The 19383-nt window shown below is 40.1% G+C and overlaps 2 protein-coding genes across 3 annotated transcripts; both read right to left on the reverse strand.

The window, feature by feature from the left end:
* Window positions 1–1297: 1297 nt before the first annotated feature.
* Window positions 1298–3723, reverse strand: LOC139347022 (uncharacterized). Its single transcript, XM_070986444.1, has 5 exons — window positions 3342–3723; window positions 1970–2314; window positions 1709–1772; window positions 1556–1600; window positions 1298–1367 (listed from the first exon to the last, which is right to left on the reverse strand). The coding sequence occupies exons 1-5, from the start codon at window positions 3505–3507 to the stop codon at window positions 1298–1300; spliced, it is 690 nt and encodes a 229-aa protein (XP_070842545.1). The 5' UTR covers window positions 3508–3723.
* A 910-nt stretch (window positions 3724–4633) lies between these two features.
* Window positions 4634–10215, reverse strand: LOC139345968 (uncharacterized). 2 transcript variants are annotated; one of them, XM_070984863.1, is made up of 5 exons: window positions 10165–10215; window positions 8074–8244; window positions 5633–6085; window positions 5470–5530; window positions 4634–5075 (listed from the first exon to the last, which is right to left on the reverse strand). In XM_070984863.1, the coding sequence occupies exons 2-5, from the start codon at window positions 8231–8233 to the stop codon at window positions 5009–5011; spliced, it is 741 nt and encodes a 246-aa protein (XP_070840964.1). In that variant the 5' UTR covers window positions 8234–8244; window positions 10165–10215; the 3' UTR covers window positions 4634–5008. The 2 variants fall into 2 exon arrangements, with proteins under 2 accessions (XP_070840964.1, XP_070840973.1); XM_070984872.1 differs by lacking the exon at window positions 10165–10215 and adding an exon at window positions 8838–8948.
* Window positions 10216–19383: the final 9168 nt, after the last annotated feature.

A 19383-nucleotide genomic window follows, 5' to 3' on the forward strand; every position in this document is an offset into this window, starting at 1 on the left:
CCATAGCTAGCCCTGATTAGCTTTGCATGGTTTGAGAAGGTGCAGCTGAGGCTCATGGAAATGTCATTAGCTTAACAGCCAGTCCAAAAAAGTCTTGGGTAGTATTGAAAAAATAGAAATTTTGAGCTGATGGTGATGATGAAGAGTATTATTCAGATTTCCTGTACACAGTGACATTTCTGAAACCAGATTAGTGCCCAAAGTGAGGCATGATCATATTAGAGTAGTGAATGTCAAGACGCTAACAGCAGCTTAACAGGCTCCACTTACATGAGGGCTCCCCCAAGTCCTATGCCCCGTCTGTAAAACCTTGAATGTTGGCACCAAATTTTCCAATATGCCAACACCTTAATGAGATGAGATATTTCACAGGATACATGGAAGACAGAGGAAGAGTTAAAGAATCACCCAAATCATCTATTTCATTAAGAACCCCAAACGTCAACCTGCAGGTGGACTAAAAATCCAGGTGATCATTAAAGTCAGTCGGATTCATCCTCTGGAAACCCTGAATATCTGTACAAATTTCCATGAAAGTCCATTTTCACGAGACAGTGTGATTAATGTATGTATATATAAACTGTATGGATGGAGCACGGACTGTCTGTCAAAGTGTAATCAATGAAAATAAGCATGACCTCTAGTGGTGATAAGTGGGAACAACAACATAAAGGTCTCTAGTAGCATTATTTATGGTCTTTGACACATTTAAATCACTATACTGTATATTTTGGGGGCTTTACTTGTCCAAAAAAAAAGAAAAAAAGAGAGAAAATCATTATGTATATTGAACATCTATCATGTAGGAGGAGACAGGGTTTTTTTTTTTCATCAAACCACCAGCTTGTTCTTCTCATTTAATGGCTGTAATAACTATTTGATAAACAGCTCTTTATTCAGTTTCAGATGCTGGCTGAGGGGTAGTGCTGCAGTTTTTTTTTTAAGTCAGTAAGAGCCAAAGAAAATATGAAAACACTTAAGAGAGTCTTTCTTCTTTAATAAAGTAAATGACAAGATTAAGCCCCCTCCTCACCCCATTAACTTTCATATGTTCCTTTATATCTACAGCTTTAAATACAAGACTCCTTACATTTATAATGAGATGCTGGTGACTCAACAACACACTCAATCATTAAACATAAATGCTTAAAGATCAGATCAGATTTCAGATTATAGACAAAAAAAAACCAACAACAAGCGCAACATGCTTCACTTTATTACTGTCAGAAATCACTGGCCACTCATTTGAGAGAAGGTTAATCCTTCCAGTGATGGTTACGCACTAAGTGAATTTAGGTTATGAGCATTCGCTGAAGTACTCAGAGGCTTGTACGGCTCTGCACTCTCTCTGGTAGATGAGCCTGATCCTGCAAATAAACAGAGGGGATCAACATCAGCTGAGGTATTCAAATGTTTGTTTTTGGTAAATAAATGATTGATTTCATAAATAAATGGTAATTTGTTTTATTGCATTTGCGCAAAATGCAGATTACCAAATGCAGGACATTCAATTTGAAAACTACTTAGTCAAAAACAGCTGAAGATAATAACTCACATTCTTCTTAACTCGTTCAGGTGAGCCGCTCCGAAGCCATTTTCTCTGTGAAAATATTCACAAAAGAAACACATTTAAATAAATATCTAAACTGAGTGATCGAAAATTGTCTGTCCATGATGTCAGCACACAATAAATTTTGAATGAACTCACAGAAGATAGGTGAAGATATGGATCAGGCAGCTGATGTCATCGTGTATGAATTCATCAGTCAAGTCTGGAAAGAAAGGCGAAGGTGCAAGTTGAAAATGGTTTAACCTGAGTGAAAATTTTACACTTCTGGAAGAAAAGAGGGTGAACTGTAGCTCCTGATGTCTGAACTGTCACATAAACACACTCCACGCACACACACACACACACGATTGGTGCACACTGAAGCTGGCTAACAAGCTACAGCTAATGTCTGAAACTCACTGCTGCAGTCTGTCATGCAGATGTTGGGGGTTGCATTCGTGCCGTCGCTGCAGACCAGGTGATTGCTGAGCTGGAAGAGGCCATAGAGAGTCCAGACCTCGTCGTCCAGGCGTGGAGGCTTGGTGGGTGGTGGAGGCCGGGTGTTCGGTGGAGGTTGCATGGCGTGCCGTCGGCCCCGGATGTGAGGGGGGATCGTGACTGAAGGGTCCTCAAGCATGGCCAGGCTGAACATTCCCCCATAGCTCAAACCCCTTTTCCCCCTGCTGTGATATTCATCCATCCCGGGGGTCAGCTCACTGATCGCACTGGTGTTAAAACCTGACGCAAGCTCCACATGACAGACAACTGGAGGCAGGGAGAGAAACAATCTGACAAATCATCTCCAAATGTCACACTGCTTAACCCACACTCTCACAAACTAGTGGGCAGACTGCTGTTTAGTTTGCTGTGAATGTTCATGGCCCCCCAGCAGATGATTCCTGGTGATTTTATGATCACCTGATCTGTCCTCTGGTGCCACCAGCAGAAATGTGTGTAACATGTATTAGTACACATACACGTATGTACCGTAGCCTACATGCAGCCGCACTTCCCGCCACGTATCTCTACATGTATATACAAATTGATATACATCCATACATATAGATACATATGTGTATAAAATATGATGTAAAGAGAATGAATTGAAGTCAAAAGTGAGGGGCTTTGAGTTTCTTTACCACAGATATGTCCAAACTTTATGTTCTTCATGTTCAAACTTTGTTTCTTTATATTTTGATGTTCAATTTTATGCTGTAACAACACTGCAGTTAGGTTAAGGCTAAAGAAGTACTTGGTTAAGGTTAGAAAAGATCGTGTTCTGTTTTAAAATACCAGGTTTAGGCACCACAAACATGGCTGCAATGGCAATGTGCTGCTTGACCGTCGTCTTCAACTCATATACATATACCAGTAATCTGAACTATGTGACTGGTTCCTACTGTAGAAACACTGATATGATACACATGAAATGTATAAATTTAACAGAAATGGTTTGCAGAAACATGCACTACCAGCTGGCTCAGGGCAGGCATGTGGGTTGTCTTGGGTTAGGGTTAGAGTTAGGGTTAGGGTAAGCGCTACAGCTAAGAATGCTTGATTGCTGAGCATTCAATGGGAATTCATATTAGTTTACATAAAATCACATCTAAATTGTTCAATTCTTAATTTCTCTATCAAAAAACATCATGAATTACATTTAACAAATGTGCGGCCCTGTGAAAATTTTCAGCCATTTTTTTTACTTGCAATTAGCTGATTAAACATATTTTTCCAAACTGGTAAAAATAGCTGAAAAAGTGTTTTTAAGGTAAAAGTTAAAGCTGGGACTTACTCCTGGCCACCAGGTCCTGCTCAGACAGTCCTCTCTGCTTCACCCTCTCTGGCAGGTCACCAATGGCCTTCGCCAGAACGTCCCTCAGTTCACATTTGGACACAAGTCGGCCTTCAGCCTGACTGCAGCACAGCCCCAGCAAGAGAAACACCGCAAGTACCCTCATCTTGACTTCAACACTCTGGAAACATATGTGACATGATATATATACTGTCGGCAGAGCCAGCGGTGGCAAATCACAGACAACATCTTTTGTTCTCCTCAGATAAAGGCCGCTCCCCTGGCGCCTGCAAACAGGGTCTGGAAATGCACAAACTTGCGCCAAATCTCACGCTTAGCTTTGGGTTTCTGAGCTCTAAAGAGGTCGGCAGAGGAAAAATGATCCATCCGCCTGAAAACATCTTTTCTCATTTATAGGTTAGGTTACGCCTTCGTCCCGTTGAAAAGACCCGACCATGAGACTAAAACCCAGATAAGGTGAAACAGCTTCTCCTCTCATGTCATCACAAGACATTTATAATTTCAGAGGATCGGGTGTCAGCTGTGAATACAGAGTGTGTGTTCAATATGAGGCCATCAGCTTCCCGAGCACAGCTATCAAGTTATGTCCAACAAAGGAAGGAACAATATGAAGAGCAGCAAAACAGCAGCGTGGAAGATGAGCACAACACAGTTACAGTTTCAGTGAACGTGTTTTCCATGAAGGCTCTTGTTTAACTTTTAATACTGAAACTGGACGACTTTCAAATATTGTTGAACTTACATCTGTTGTGTCCCTGATTCGATTTGATTTCGCCCTGTTACACTTCTCTCACCCCTTTTTCTCCTGTCTTAGTGAGACATATCTGCTGGTTTAATTAAAAGTGTTTACAGAGCTTTGACCAGGTCATCAAAGTCTACATTATAGATCCACTCCAGCTGCTCCCTGAGGTCCTCTGATCGGCCTCGTTGGTCGTCTCTTGCTGCAGGGTTCAAGCTAAAGTGTGGAACTCTCTTCTGTTGGACTTCAGATCTGCGGGCACCTTTAAAGAGCTTTTCTAGTTCAGAGAGTGTGACGTCCTTATAAAGCAAAGAGCTTAGGATGGAAACATCACACCTGACTGTTAGCATGTTAGCATTCTGACGAGCATTAAAACAACCGCTGTTTTTCTTTAAAAAGGATGTCAAAGTTTTTTACGAGTGATGCAATGGGGTTACTTTAAACCATTTTTGATTATTATGGCAAATTATCAGAATTACTAGTCTGATCAGAAACAATCTTGCTCAGATCAGTCAGTTACTCAAACATCTCAAACACTCAAGCAAAACATGTTTATTGAAAGATTGCAGAAAGCAGATGACACAGAAGGTGTTTCCTTCGTTTTTCTCGATAGGAAACAATCGCTGATTAAAGTAGTAATCAATATCATTGAGATTATTTTAATTACTGTAATTTATTGTCCATTTGATTTCAAACTTTGATTTCAAAAATTTGATTTTGGGGGCAAATCCACCCACAAACCAACTGCAATAAAATGCCTTTAGTAAAGAACCCTCACTGATGAGTTAAAATGTTAACTTCACAATGTTTGGGAAATAAGTTCAGAGCACAAAGGTCACACTGATTAAGAAGAAGAAATCACTGCTGCTGTGACGTCCCGCAGGCAGAAACTGTCCTCTGATGCCGCTCAGTTACATTCGTCAAAGAAGTCTTTGATTTCACGACACTGGCAACGTGCTCTTCGAAGGATGTGGCTGTTTGGTGAGAGAAAGTGAAGCAGTCTGGTAAAACAGTTGTTATTAGTCTTATCAGTGCACAGCAGACTGCCTCACACTTATATTCTATTATATTGTTATTGTCGACTTTTTAGCCTTTATTTATGCCGGGGTGAGACTACATGATCGCTAGTAGTACGATCCCATAGACTGATCTTGTAGTTTGATCACTGCATATGATGGAGGTCAGAAAGTTAATACAGTCCAATAAAACATCAGGTAAACAAGTAAAACAATAAAAACCAGGTGACATGTTCTGAAAATGCACACAGCTGCCAGTTTATTAAGCACACCTGGCTAAAACTTACTATATACTATACGTGAACTTATCACAATTTGACACACACACGCAGTATTTACACTCTGCGCTCACCTCCAGTATTTAGTCTTCACAAAGCAGCCGATGTCATTCTTTATGTCATCATCAGTGAAAGCTTCAGGGGAAAAAACAAACAGTTATTATTATTATTATTATGCATGATATGTGATTAAAATCATTAGCAGTGAGCACTCTTTTCTCTGAGTCAAGGACTCACCTTCACAGGTAGTTTCACACGTGTTTTTGGACAGACGAGACGGTGAGTCACAGTGTTTGTCAGGCAGCTGGAAGAGTCCATACAAAGTGTGGGCTTTTGGGCGCCGTCTGTGTCTCCGGCGCCGTCTGTGTCTCCGGCGATGCGTGGCTCGCTTCTTGCGTTTCCCACCTTCCTCCAGCTCCTGCTCAACATCGTCGCCCTTCATGTTGCCATCCTCATCCATGTCCTCCTCTTCAGACAGGGCTTCTTCCAGTTCTTCTAGGACGCTGTCCATGTCCATCCCGTCAGCCTCCTCGCTGCCGTCGTCAGCTTCCCGCCTTTTTCTGCCCGCTCCATCTTCTACTTCTGTGTCGGTTGGTTCAGTGATCACTGGTGTGGCAGTTGTTTTGGGTTTGCCGAACACTCTGACCAGGCTGGTGTTCAGATGGGATCTCTCCTCCACTACACAGATGACTGCAGCGAACCAGACAAACCAGGGAAAAGAAGAGAGGAAAGAAAGGATGACAATCAACAAGTGAAATGTTCTTCCTTTAACATCCTGATGTTTGTACTTTTAATTTTCTTTGGGATACACGCTGGACTCCTGATTCATGGACAGATTATGAGACAATGGGCCCCTGGACACAGACGTTTTAAGGTTCCTCACCCTCCTTTATAGCAACAACACACTAGAATTGAAGGAGATGTCTCTGCTGTAGTTGATGTTTGAGGATTCTCTTAATGTCTTTGTGATAGTTTTGCATCTCTTTTGTGTCATTTTGTGTCTATTTTGCAACACTTTCTGGTACTTTTGCTTCTCTTTGTAGACACTGTCATCTCTTTGTGGTCGTTTTCATCTCTTTGTGTCTCTCTCTGGTCTTTTTTGACAGTTTGTAGTTGTTTTGCCTCACAATGTAGTCATTTTTTGTCTCTGTGTTGGACAAAATGTCCAACAAGAAATGTCAACAGCCACTTCAAAAAGAGATTCTGGCCAGGAGCCCCGTATCACTGTGGGCCCTGGACCTGAGCCCAGTAGACCTGATCAGTAATCCATCCATGTCCTGATTACACTCACCAAAGAAACAAAAACAATGTTTTCTTGTATTTTGACATCTCTATTATTAAGATACATGGCTTTGGTTAAGGCAACAGAAATATCATGGATACGGTTAATAAAAACATAACTAATATTAGCAGATCTGCGATAGGAAGCGAGCCTGCAGGAAAGGCTGCATGTGTCTGCACCCATCACCACCCCAACATCCACACTGATTTTGCACCTCACTAGTGTAGAGCACACTGCTTCCTGTGGACACTGAATGTTGGCAGTGGAAGTAGTTTGTGAGGTTCAGAATTGGCTTAATAGTCAGACAGCTATGACTGAAGGTCAAATAATAATAATAAACATTATCTACACAAAGCTGAAGTATCAGAATTAATGCTGCGGAGGATCGACAGAGCTAGGATGGGTCAAACGCGGAGAATTAATTTCACAAAAAGCATGGCGTGTGCATGTAATGTGTGTGGTGCATGTATATGTAATGTTGTGATAATAAAAAGTACATTCTTCTTTTTCCCACAAGTATGAGATAAATCTGAGCAAACATCTCTTTTTTGCCTCTGTATCATTGAGTCTCCTCATTTAATGAAATCCATCCATCCATTTTCTATACCGCCTATTGCGGGGGGTGCTGGAGCCTATCCCAGCCGTCAACGGGCGAGAGGCGGGGTACACCCTGGACCAGTCACCAAGTCGATCGCAGGGCAACACACAAACAACCATTCACACTCACACTCACACCTAGGGGCAATTTTACAGTCACCAATTAACCAGATGAGCATGTTTTTGGTCTGTGGGAGGAAGCCGGAGTACCCAGAGAAAGTCCACGCATGCACGGGAAGAACATGCAAAAAAGGCCCGACCCGGCAATCGAACAGGCAACCTTGTTGCTGTGAGGCACGTGCACTACCTGCTGCGCCACCGTGCAGCCCTTTAATGAAATCATAACAGTAAAATTCAGACAAATATTTTTATTCTTGTTTTTTTTTTTTTTTTAAGTCTTCCCCATGTGCCATTTATCATTACCTCTGTCACTGATGATGACTGTAGAGATGACTGTGCAGTATGAATGAATATATGAAGTCGGTGGACTGTAGAAACTGAATTTCCCTTCGGGGATAAATAAAGATATCTGTATCTGTATCTGTATCTGTATCTGTATCTGTATCTGTATCTAATAACAAAGGTTAGAACCAGTTTTGCTCACTGATGATGGGAAAACTAAACACTTTTTAAACCTCTTACTTTCTGCATGTCCCTTGTCAATCTGTGTCTATTTTTGCTTTTAGACATGTCTTTTGTCCTTTTCCTGAAACAAACTCTGTTCCTCTGGAGTGATTTGTGCTGCTGGAGGTCACTAGCTGACTTCTCTTACACTGTACCCATCATTCATTCACCTCACCTTTTGCCAGGACTGTTTCCTTGTGTTTTTGTAACCTTTTCGGAAGGACTATCGCCTCCCCGAGCTTTTCTCTCAGCTCGCATCTGGAGACGATCCGGCCCTCAGACAGGCTGGGCACCACAGCCGCCACAGCCAGCACCACCAGCAGCCCCAGCTTCATGACAACACCGTCTGTGCTGAAAATGGGAAGATTCAAACATTACTGTGGAAAGGGAGGATGGGGTACCTCAACCAGTGCAAAACTGATCTTCAGTGTTCAGTGAACAGCCCCCTCTAGTGGTGAGAAGAGCTTAAATCATGCTTCTGTTCATGAATAGTCAAGAGCAAAGGAACTTCAGTTTATGCTTCAGATTTTTATCATTGCAGAACGACATGCTGAAAAACAAACAAATTTTATTTACAGAATCATTAATCAATATTGAAAATATCTCCAATAACAAGAGGCATTATTAGTAGAAATTCATATATGTGCATATTTATTGAAACAAGTGAAATATCTGTCAGTGGCATTAGATTATTTTACATGATTTCAGTATAAGTCAAGTAAAAAAAATATAGGATTTTCTATCTTGTTTACTTCTATCGTGCTTAGACATGCATCTATCCATCTGTCTATCTGTATCCATATATATGTATATTACAAGGGAAATGCACAAAGAACACAGAGAACAAGGAGATTTATCTCACTGCAGAAGCAAAACATTTTCTTTACCAAATCAGTCGTAGGACTGAACTGAAGTTGAAATAACTTGTTAAGGGTTTACCTTTTGCAGTTTAAAAGTATATGCGCAGAGTGTCTGTGATGATTCTCATTCATCCAGTTCATGGTTCCTCTTACTGCTTCCAAAGGCAACTGCACTTGCTTGTGGTTCCTGAAGATGTTTCACCTGTAATCCAAAAGGCTTCTTCGGTTCTAACTGACCGGTGGGAAGTCCCAGGCATATGTCCTCTTCCATGATCACAGCTCCCTCAGCTATGATGCGAGTCGTTAGGGTCATGTGAGTCAAGGTGTTGATGGCTCAATAGGTGTTGAGGTGGGTGAGAATGGGTGAGTCGTTGACCTACCTGCCCATCATGCGACTCAATAGGAAATTTAAAAACTGGACTCAGATGAAACCATGCACACTGAAGATGACAGGAGCCTCAACATTGAAGAATACAGAAAACCCACGCACACAGATCAACATTTGCTCTTTGATTCCCACCACCCCCTGGAGCACAAGCTGGGGTTCATCAGAACCCAACAACACAGAGCTCAGAACATGCACACAAGAAGAAACACGCCAGAGAAGCGCTCAGAACGTGTGGCTACTCAAACTGAGGCTTCATCAAGACTGCAAAAAGACAAAGAAGAGAAAAGAAGAAAGGGACCATAGATGGAACAACACTGTCATGCCTCACACTGCAGGAGTATCTGACTACTAAAACTACTAAAAACTACATCTCAAGGACAAGGGACATTCATCACCCTCGCCTCACCCTTCAATCACCCGAACGACTCGCATGATAGCTGCGTGGAGCTGTGAACATACAGGAGGGCGAATGCCTGGGACTCCAGTTAGAACAGAAGAAGCCTTTTGGATGAGAGGGGAAGCGTCTTCTACAACCACAAGCAAGTCCAGTTGCCTTTGGAAGAAAATATATTCGCAGAGATCTGTGTTTATGTCCTTAAAAGTTAAAGTTTAAACAAGCACTTTAATATTTTGAATACCTTGGGTTTTGTTGTTGTAGTTGATCATGTGCTAAGGTGTCTCATTTTATGTCTTTGTTCAAGAAAATCAGATTAAAAAAATGTACTTATTCATCAGGAACAGTTCATAAAAGACAACATCTGCCCTTTGATTATATCCAATATTAATGCACAAACACAAAATAGGTTGATATTAATGAATATTTGTTCAGTGTTTTAATTTATTTTTATTACTTCAGTGTATTTATTTTGTTATGTCTCTATTTTTCCAGCTTCAAACTAAGTGGTTAAAAACAAAAGGCTAATGAAACAAATGAGGAAATTAAATATAAATGCAAAATATAACAAAAACAGCACCGACAACATGGCAGTAAAAATGAGAAGAAAAGGATCCTCCTCACCTCCTTCTGCAGAACAGAGTCTTCTCCCTGAGTTTGCTGATGGAAGTTTGCGTCTGTGTCTGCAGACGAAATCTCAGCAAGTTTATATACAGACCCGAACCTGTGCACCAACCTGTTTTACTTGTCATCATTTTTGACATCATTTCCTTGAGGGAACAGGATGACCACAAAGCAACACGCAAACGTTGCTAAGATTACTGTGATCATTGTTGTAGAAACATGGATTAAACCTGAACGTGGCGTTTACAGCTTTGATAGATTTCCATATTGAATAACAGCAACAATAAAGCAACGCAGTCACGATTCAACTGACCGTCTCTTAGTGTTATATTCATAAAGTTTGTACTGTGTAGTGTGAATCAGCATGAATCGCTGTTTCTGGTTTTGGTATTCAATCATTTGACTCCATAGTCGTCACTGGAAACCTCAGAGAGCCTTCACTCAGCTCTGCAGCCTTTTAGCCTCTTTAGCTCGTTTGGATTCACGTCACATTTACGGTCTGGTTCAGTCAACCCATCCGAAGAAAACACAAGTAAACTGGCAAAACACAAGCAAATGAAGAAAATGTGTTGTATTTGACACGTTGTGTTGATCACAGTGCCTGAGTTTGTCTGAGTTTGGGGCACGTTTTAGTGTTAAGGTTTGTGTTGTGTGTATGTGCAGTGTGTGACAGGCGGGTTTGCACAAAGCAAGAAAGGAGAGGAAACAAAAGCTGACAACCAGGCTGATAAGAACACATCAGTGATTTTGTTTAATTTAAGGAGATGATACATAAGCTTACTGGCTTCAGTAGCAAGTCCAAACAGAAGGAACTGAGATTCCACAGGTGAACAAACGCAGGGCAGGACAACAGTGCAGACAGGTTCAGGCGGCTGGAAATCAAAGGCACAAAGCGTCACTGACAGTCTGCCAGTCAACCATTATACTTTTTGTGTACTAAATACACTTTGTGCTATTATTGTTGCCTTCAAGTATACAGCAGTCCTTGAGTAGCAGTTGAGTCATACTTGAGAGTACAGGAAGTGTAACTTTGCGAAATTAGCCAAACTTTTTACAAACTTTAAGTGTACTGAAGTACGCCAGTGAAAATCATGAATCATCAACATTCAGAACACACTGCAGTACAACTGTATTATATCACCAGTGTGTTGGAAATATATTTAAAACAAGTTCCAATGAAAGAATACTTTAATTGAGCATCCCAATAGCGTATAACAGAGTATACTTGTGATGGCTTTTCTATACTTAAATTATATTTCTATCACAGTAAAGTATTTCTCTCTTTGACCCGGGCTGGTCTGAATACTGTAGGGGGTAAATGGGGAATGAGGAGCAGGTGAGCAGGTAGATGTCAGGTGACTGGGACTAAAGTCTGAGGGGATCTGGAGGATGGATGGAGCAGTCTGCAGACTCTGGACAGGAGAGTCGAGACGTGGCTGGAGACAGGAACATCGTGAAATCAAACAGCTGTGGCTTTTGTGGCTGCGTTGTGTGTATTTACATCAGCTTTCACGGTCATACTGTATGTGTTCTGATTATTATGAAAAACTAGCTGCAGCCTCAAACACCTGCTAAACACACTCTGCTTTGATTCAGCTCTGCGTGAAAACATGCAGACTGACCGGGTCTCATGGCGTCCATGTCGCCCAACACTGAGCCAGATGGCAGACAGGATAAGACAAACAAGTCTCTCCACGTTATTTTGCAGTGTCACTGTCAACCACACTAATCTGCACATGAGCATTCTGTTTATTCCAGGAAGTTTGAAGAGCAAAATGCTCTCGTTTCAAAACACCTGTTTAGACTGCATAACCTTGGCATGCAGAACTATTCCGTTTATTACGCAAACTTTACACTTTTATTCTTTTAAGATTCAGACTGCTCGTTATAAAACACTTTTTTGTGCCTAATTACATTTTATTTCTTTCCTGAACTTTCAAAGTTTGATGTGTACTTTCACTTTTTTAAAAATTAAAATCTTATATCATATCTTTATATCCGATACACATTTAATATATAGTGCACTTAATATCACATGTGCTCTACTTTTATTTTGACATGAACTAAAATTACTTTTTACACATCTGTGTATTTATATCCAGTACAAGTACTGAATTGTACTGCATGATAGAGCAGAATTACCATGTGAGTGCCAGTTCTTTAAAACATCCTCAGAGCTGTTTCTACTATTTGACCCACACTGGTTGATATACCTTGGGTGAACAAAATGATAGAAACACCTTTCAGTAAGTGTAACGTCCCATCAGCTTCCTAAAACTCCCAGACTTTAGTGTCCTCAGAGGTGTCTATGACTGAATGTGTCCCTGGATGTTTACTGGTGTGACTGGAAGGTGTTTGATCCTGCGAAAGTCCACCACCAGCTTTATTTGACAGAGGTCTGTGGTCCACCAGAGACAAGCAGCAAGTGCAGTGAGACGCGAAGTCCATGTTAAATAAGACTTGGGCATGTGACAAACAACGCGACTGTGGTTTGTCATTTAATTACAAATAGTCTTGTGGGATGATGATCTGGTTTTTCCCTTCATCAGTCTAAAGCCTGTTGAACTCTGCTGAACTATGAACGCAGCAGATTTTCAACAGGCACAAACAGAGACCGACTTTACATATTTTTTTGTGTGTGTGTGCGTGTGTGTTTCAGGAAATAACAGATGTCTTTGCTTTTTAAGGATGACTCTTAAGAAAAATCCATTTTGACCTCAGCCACGCACCCAAACGGTGGTAATCAAAGATCTTCTGATCAAACACTTCTGTCATTAACCTCTGTGGCTGCAGCCAATCAGAATCCTTCTTTCACTGCTGCTTGTATAAATTACCATGCCTAAATACGGTAATATAATGCACAGTAAAAGTAAAGTATTATTTTGCATTGTGTTTATTTGATTCTATATGTAATTGTTGATTTCAGGAACATATTGAGGTGAATTGGTGAATGCCACACGTTCTCTTAAATCACTCACTTCAGAACACATCTCTGGGTGGTTCTTATATAAATATATACATACATATAAAATGTTACAGAATGAACAACCCAGCAGTTTATTCAAGTACAGCTGAAATGATCTATTAACAGTAAGTTAACCACACACTATTTTCATAATGGATAAGTGTTTTTTCCTGGAAAAACAATTGATGGTTCCAGCTTCTCAAATATGAAGATTTGCTGCTTTCCCTTTGGCTCATTTGAATGTATTTGTAATAATGTTGAGGTTTGGACCGTTTTGGACTGTCACAAACATTGTGAAGGTGTCTCATTGTCGCCACATTTTTCACTATTTTCAGAATGTTTAAAACCAAACAATCAGTCGATTCATGGAGAAAATGATCAGAATCCAGAATGAGAAGAATCATTAGTTGCAGTCCTTTACAAAATAGTTCAAAATGAGCTCCACCTCAACCAACTCCAACAGTAAAATCCTGCTTTTAGTTCAGTCAAGGATCTGAATACTTGAGCCTGTCAGACCAGTTTACTGTCTCTTCCTGTTCATGACTTTCAGCCCTGAACTCTTTGTTCATTCACTGTGTGACCGATGACCTCAGTTAGAGGCAAACGGGCCTCAGTAGGTAACTGTACCTGCACAGGTGTTCTAAGAAACATTCGCATGTCATAAATGAATACATGATTATGGTTTCTCTGCATGTTGACTGTCTCTTCTTATGCAGAGACGCCCAAAGTTCTTACACCCACGCAGGTGTTTGGCTTATTTCAGGTGATTGGGCCTCAGGATTGTCAGGAGGCGTGTCCAAACTCTGCTCAATCGGGCAAAACTCAAACTAAGACTGAGTGGTTTTCTTATCTCATTGATTAATCTTTTGTTCATGCCATGTAAAGAGCCATTCTGTGGGCCCAAAAAAGAGTCACTGACATTATGAGCTTGTGACTGCACTCACTGTAGTTTGTGCACAAATTTTATTTAAAATTATTTCATTTTTACTGCACAAAATCTGATTGGTCCTTATGCTTGTGTGTCGTGTTAATGTGCAAAGATAATAATATGTAGTTAATGCTCAATTATTTCTGACCACACCTGACTACTGAGGAAAGAGAGGAGACTGAAGGCCAAAGTGCTCCTGGTAAGCTGTCTGAGGGGGACGCTGTCCCAGGACAGCAGGACTGTGATGGACAGTGAGCGCTCTCAGGGTGCGGATGTCAAAACTCTGTTGGTAGTCTTCACACGGAGGGTTTGGACACTGAAGAGACTCACGGAGGGACTGAGACCTTCGACTGTGAAGATCATAGCTGCAACAGAGTGATGTATTTTACTGAAGGATTTTGCGGTTGTTATTAGAATTATATACAGCAGTGTGGTCCTGAACAAGATGGAGGATTTAAACAACCACTGGCCTGATGACTGTACACAGAGAGTTAGACCACTAGGCTCCTCCTGGTCGCCAGAGGATGAATCATAATTCATCATCATGATTGTGATTACTCTGTGACCTTCCTCTTGTATCATCATCAAAGCAAATTTCCAACTTCCAATCATTCATCTTTTCTACTGTGTAGGCTCAGCAAAGCGGTCCAGACGGCGCTCTTCTCCTCCTGGAGGATCCCAAGGTTTTCCCAAGCCAGATGAGATGTACAATACATTCATGGGTCTACTGCAAGGCTCATTTTCAACTTAAGAAAACGATAAATCGACATCCCCAAAGGCTGAACCCTTTTGATTTTGGAGACTATGTGACTTTTCTTCCAGCTCCACCCTCAGAGCAACTTTAGCCTTTAACCACCATCTAAATGTTGTAAATTTAAACTTATTTCTTGCACAATTAAACTAGCTTTGTCAATTTTCCCTTTGAGTAAAACTTGGTCCACAAGCTATTCTCTAATGGTTGGATTGCTGTTGAAATGCTCAGAGCAGATTCAGGCTCCTCAGAGGATCAGCACCTTTTAGTCTGTGCTGTCCATCTTGCAGTGCCACAGTCAGGCCAAAATGTTAACTTTAGTACATAAGAAATCGTATAATCTAATCAGAGGACTGCCACATTTACAACGTATGTTCAGCCTGCAGTTCACCTTTTTGAAACATTCAAGTTCTTCTGTACCGATCATCTCAGATTACTAACTACATTCTGCAATTTTCACGCTATAAAAATTGTTGGTCAGGTGCAAGAAAGAAGTCTTTATGATATAATACAATTCAGAGCATCACTTCAAAACACACAGTGCCCAACCATAACCTTACCCACAATCCTTTGAGTGGACAGTATGGACTCTGGCCAGCTGTCCTGGATATAATCCATGTACATCTCTTCCCAGACGTGATGGTCTGGAATAATAACTATGATTATTTGGCAGCTTAAGTGACATATTAACATTTTTAATAAGATGCTTTCTTCTACTACTTTGGGCTTTTGCTATTTTGAGAAATTTGACAAACCAATCAATCAATTAATGGACAAAATTATCAGCAGATTATTCCATATTGAAAATAATCATTAGTTGCACACTTAAATCAAACAGCTAAAAGATTAGCTCCACTTCAACCATCTTCAACTTTAATATCCTGCTTTTACAAAAAATAACAACGTAATGATATAATTAATAATAGCATGACAGTCATAACAGTTTAGATCTGATCTTAGAAGAATCAGTTAATCGGTTGAATGTTACACACTTTGCCTACAGATAACAACATGTATAATATATTAATTATTTTATATTGATAAAGGTCACTGTGATGTGTGATGGCACTTTTAATTTCATAATAAGACAACCACCATTTTTAAATTAAGTCAAAATAAATGCTTGGGGTGAAAATCAAACTCAGGAATACAGCAAAATAAATCATTATCATCAATAAATCAGCACCAGTTTCGAAAATGGTATCAGCAGTTTTTCAAATGATGAAATATACTTTTGGACTACAGCCCTGAAGGTTTAATTTGCTGCTGATGCTGCTCACTCACTTCCGTGTGAACTTGGGTGGTCCATCAGGCTCTCTGGAGTCCCGAGACTCTCTGAACTCATGGAGCCGCAGAGCAACACCAGATCCTGCCATCACGTATGAGGCGAGGCTCAGTCAAGATCAAGACCAGGTCCAAAGAGGGTTGAAGGTTGAAATCACAGCAGCTCAAGGGTGAGTTTCCTGTGGATGAACGCAGATTTAGATCCATCTGTAGGAGCTCTGGATTAAACCTTTAAAATCTTTCAGATCAACACATAAAACTGTAACTGCAATATTTTCAAAATTGGTGCTGATTTATTGCTACATGACGTTACTATTAAATAAAGGAACTATTTCCATCATCAGCAAAGTTTTTAGCCAAACTAATATTCACAGTGATGGAGGAAGTGTTCCTTTACATCAGTAAATGTATTAATACCACACTCCTGAATTGAAAATATTAAGTAAAAGTATACAAGTCCAATCAGGAAAATGTACTTAAAGTATTGAAAGTAAAAGGAAAAAGGTCCCCTGTGATTGTTATAGGCTGCTATTATATATTAAATTATTACACATGAATTAATGTAAAAGCAGAGTAACACTGTTGTAGTTGGTTAACGATGATCAAAATAGTTGCCTATTATGTTTAGGTCAGTTGATTGATTGACAAATTGTTTCAGCTGAACTTGTATAAACTGTTGGGTAATTTGATTTTGAAGAAAACCTCATATGTTTTAAGATCTTGGCATGTTTTCTACGCAGAAATCGTAATTTATCAAGTGACTAATAACTGAAGCTGTTTTTGTTGTTATTTTGTTGTCCCACTTGTTCATATCCTGGTGTGTAATGAGCATTGTGGCCTCTAGAGGCTGCTAGTGACATTTTACATTTGTAATCATGTTACACTTGACATGCAGAAAAAACGATATAAAGTCCAGCAGCAGGTAAGAGAAAGACAAGTCCCTGTCCCAACAAACTTAAAACACACTGTAATACTTCCTCCACTGCTCCACTTCACAACACTGAAACACAACGTTCAAGCCTCAGTCCACACCGCCACAGTTAAAGGACCACCAGCAGTCTCACCTGAGAGACGTCCCTCCTAACTACTGACCTGGAGTCAGTTTAAGACTTATTTAGAAGCAAAGCTGAGAGACTGGATCACTCAGCTACACTCGAACTTGCTCCACATTATTTCATCGCTGGTCCCCTTCCTTCCTTTTCTGTATCAGTGGATATTCTCCTCTCTTCTTTTGATCGTCTCTCGAACCCAGGAAGAGAAACCCAACACTGCTCTGACAACACAGCAACCTGAGACCAGTAACCATGATCTACCTCTCTGTCACACACACACACACACACACACACACACACACACACACACACACACACACACACACACACACACACACACACACACACACACACACACAGATAGCTACTCTGGTTACAGTAAGACCCTCAGAAGAGTTTTCACATTTCTAGCGTCACTACAGATGAAGCTGTGAGAATAACAGAACTTTCAGGCTGTTTTACACTGTAAAACAATTTTTTTTAAGAGTGATTTGGTTACAATGAATGAATCAGATATTACACTAGAGATTAGAGAGTCAACCCTGCTTAAATTTGCCTCCTCAACAGTGAAAAAATGTGGACACCCACAATAGTTCAATCTCCACATCCAAAAAACAAAATCAATATACTTTTTTTAATCGTATGACTTAATCTGAATTGTCCATCATGTTCAGTGTCTGAAGTGATGTCTTTAAACTGCTTATTTTGTCTGACCAGCACAGGAAAACCCACAATAAAAATATATAAAACACAAAACAAATTAACAATTTTTTACAGCTGTAACAAGCAAGTTATTTGAGAAATTGCCTAAGCGATTAATCAGCAGAATTGGAATTCATATTTGTTAATAGATCATAATGTTTTTAATAATACATTTTTTTCACATTAATGATATTGTATTCCTGATTAATGAATTACACTCTTTGGCTTAATGTGCGATTTCTTGTGTTGGGGCAGCATGTGTTGACAGTAAGCAGACACCTCTGAACAATATCCTCAAACAGTCCCATTTCATAACATGTTTAGTGGGACTGAGTTGTTATTTCACAGGCTGTAATTGATTAATGCAAATCAGCAGCAGCAGCAGCAGCAGCAGCAGCGGTCCCATCGATGTAGGCCTGCAGCCAGACTGGGACCAGGATCTTCAAACAAAGCATCCATTCACAGGGAGGCTGGGGAGAGGGGGGGCAGGGGTGCTATATGTTTTGGTAAGCCTGAGTAAATTAATAACAGTATCAAAGTCTGAAAAAAAATTATTGCCAATGTGCAAAATATCCACATGATTGGTTTGAGAGTTACTCCAGTGGATAAATAAGAACAGCTGATATCTGCTGTGGATCAGAGGGGAGTGAATTATAACTGAACTGAATGTGGACACGTAAATCCAGCACACACACACACGCACACACACGCACACACAGAGAGAGAGAGAGAGAGAGAGAGAGAGACAACAAAAGCTGGGGACCAACAAAAGCCCTGGATGCCATGAGGAGAGCGGTGCTGCATTCAGAGACTCCCCGGAAAGTCCACTTACCAGTAAAGGGGAACATAGCCAACTCAGATGAAATGTGGTAAGAGACGTACAGTAAATCTTGTCATGCAATAATTAGTCCCTCAAGACACGTGATTAAAATGTAGCGCTCCAATGATTGGTCATTTAATGTATTAGATCAAAAATAACAAAATAACTTACAATTATTTGAATAATTAACTGATTGTTTGGGTCAGTTTTCAGGCAAAAGCTTAAACCTTCTCAAACGTGAGGAATTGTTGGTTCACTCTTTTATATCATTTTGAACTGAATATTTTTGGTTTTTGAACTTCTAACAAAGCAAATTACCTTTGGCTCTGAGATATTGTGATGGTCATTTTTAAAATTAATTAATTTACATTTTTCAAGAGTTTTGCTTCTTTTTTTTTTTACTGCAAATGTTTTTACAAGTGATCATGCCTGTGGTCATTTTCAAACAAAAAGGTCAATCATTTACTGGTTCCATCTTATCAAATATCTGTTGTCGTTCTTTGTCCTATATGAAAGTCAACTAAATCTCTCTTTGGACTGTTGGTCAGAGAAGACAAGCAAATTTCATTGGTTCTGAGAATTAGTGAATATCAGTTACCATACACTAAACAATCCATCAATTAATTGTTAATAGTGACCTTTTTGGTTTCTGGTCAAAGTTATTTAAATGTGGTGGGTTGTGTGATGTAGACTTGTAACCTCATTATTTTAAAATTT

The sequence above is a fragment of the Chaetodon trifascialis genome, chromosome 2 (assembly GCF_039877785.1).
Source record: "Chaetodon trifascialis isolate fChaTrf1 chromosome 2, fChaTrf1.hap1, whole genome shotgun sequence".
Lineage (NCBI taxonomy): Eukaryota > Metazoa > Chordata > Actinopteri > Chaetodontiformes > Chaetodontidae > Chaetodon > Chaetodon trifascialis.

Bases quoted from the DNA above. Each gene is read 5' to 3' on its own strand.
- LOC139347022 (XM_070986444.1), bottom strand. From the start codon at position 3,507: ATGAGGGTACTTGCGGTGTTTCTCTTGCTGGGGCTGTGCTGCAGTCAG. The intron at 2,315-3,341 runs GTAAGTCCCAGC...CCCTGCCTCCAG, and splicing joins GCAGGACCTGGTGGCCAGGA to TTGTCTGTCATGTGGAGCTT. The intron at 1,601-1,708 runs GTGAGTTCATTC...ATATTTTCACAG, and splicing joins CATATCTTCACCTATCTTCT to AGAAAATGGCTTCGGAGCGG.
- LOC139345968 (XM_070984863.1), bottom strand. From the start codon at position 8,233: ATGAAGCTGGGGCTGCTGGTGGTGCTGGCTGTGGCGGCTGTGGTGCCC. The intron at 6,086-8,073 runs GTGAGGTGAATG...GGTTCGCTGCAG, and splicing joins GGAAACAGTCCTGGCAAAAG to TCATCTGTGTAGTGGAGGAG. The intron at 5,531-5,632 runs GTGAGTCCTTGA...TTTCCCCTGAAG, and splicing joins GTGTGAAACTACCTGTGAAG to CTTTCACTGATGATGACATA.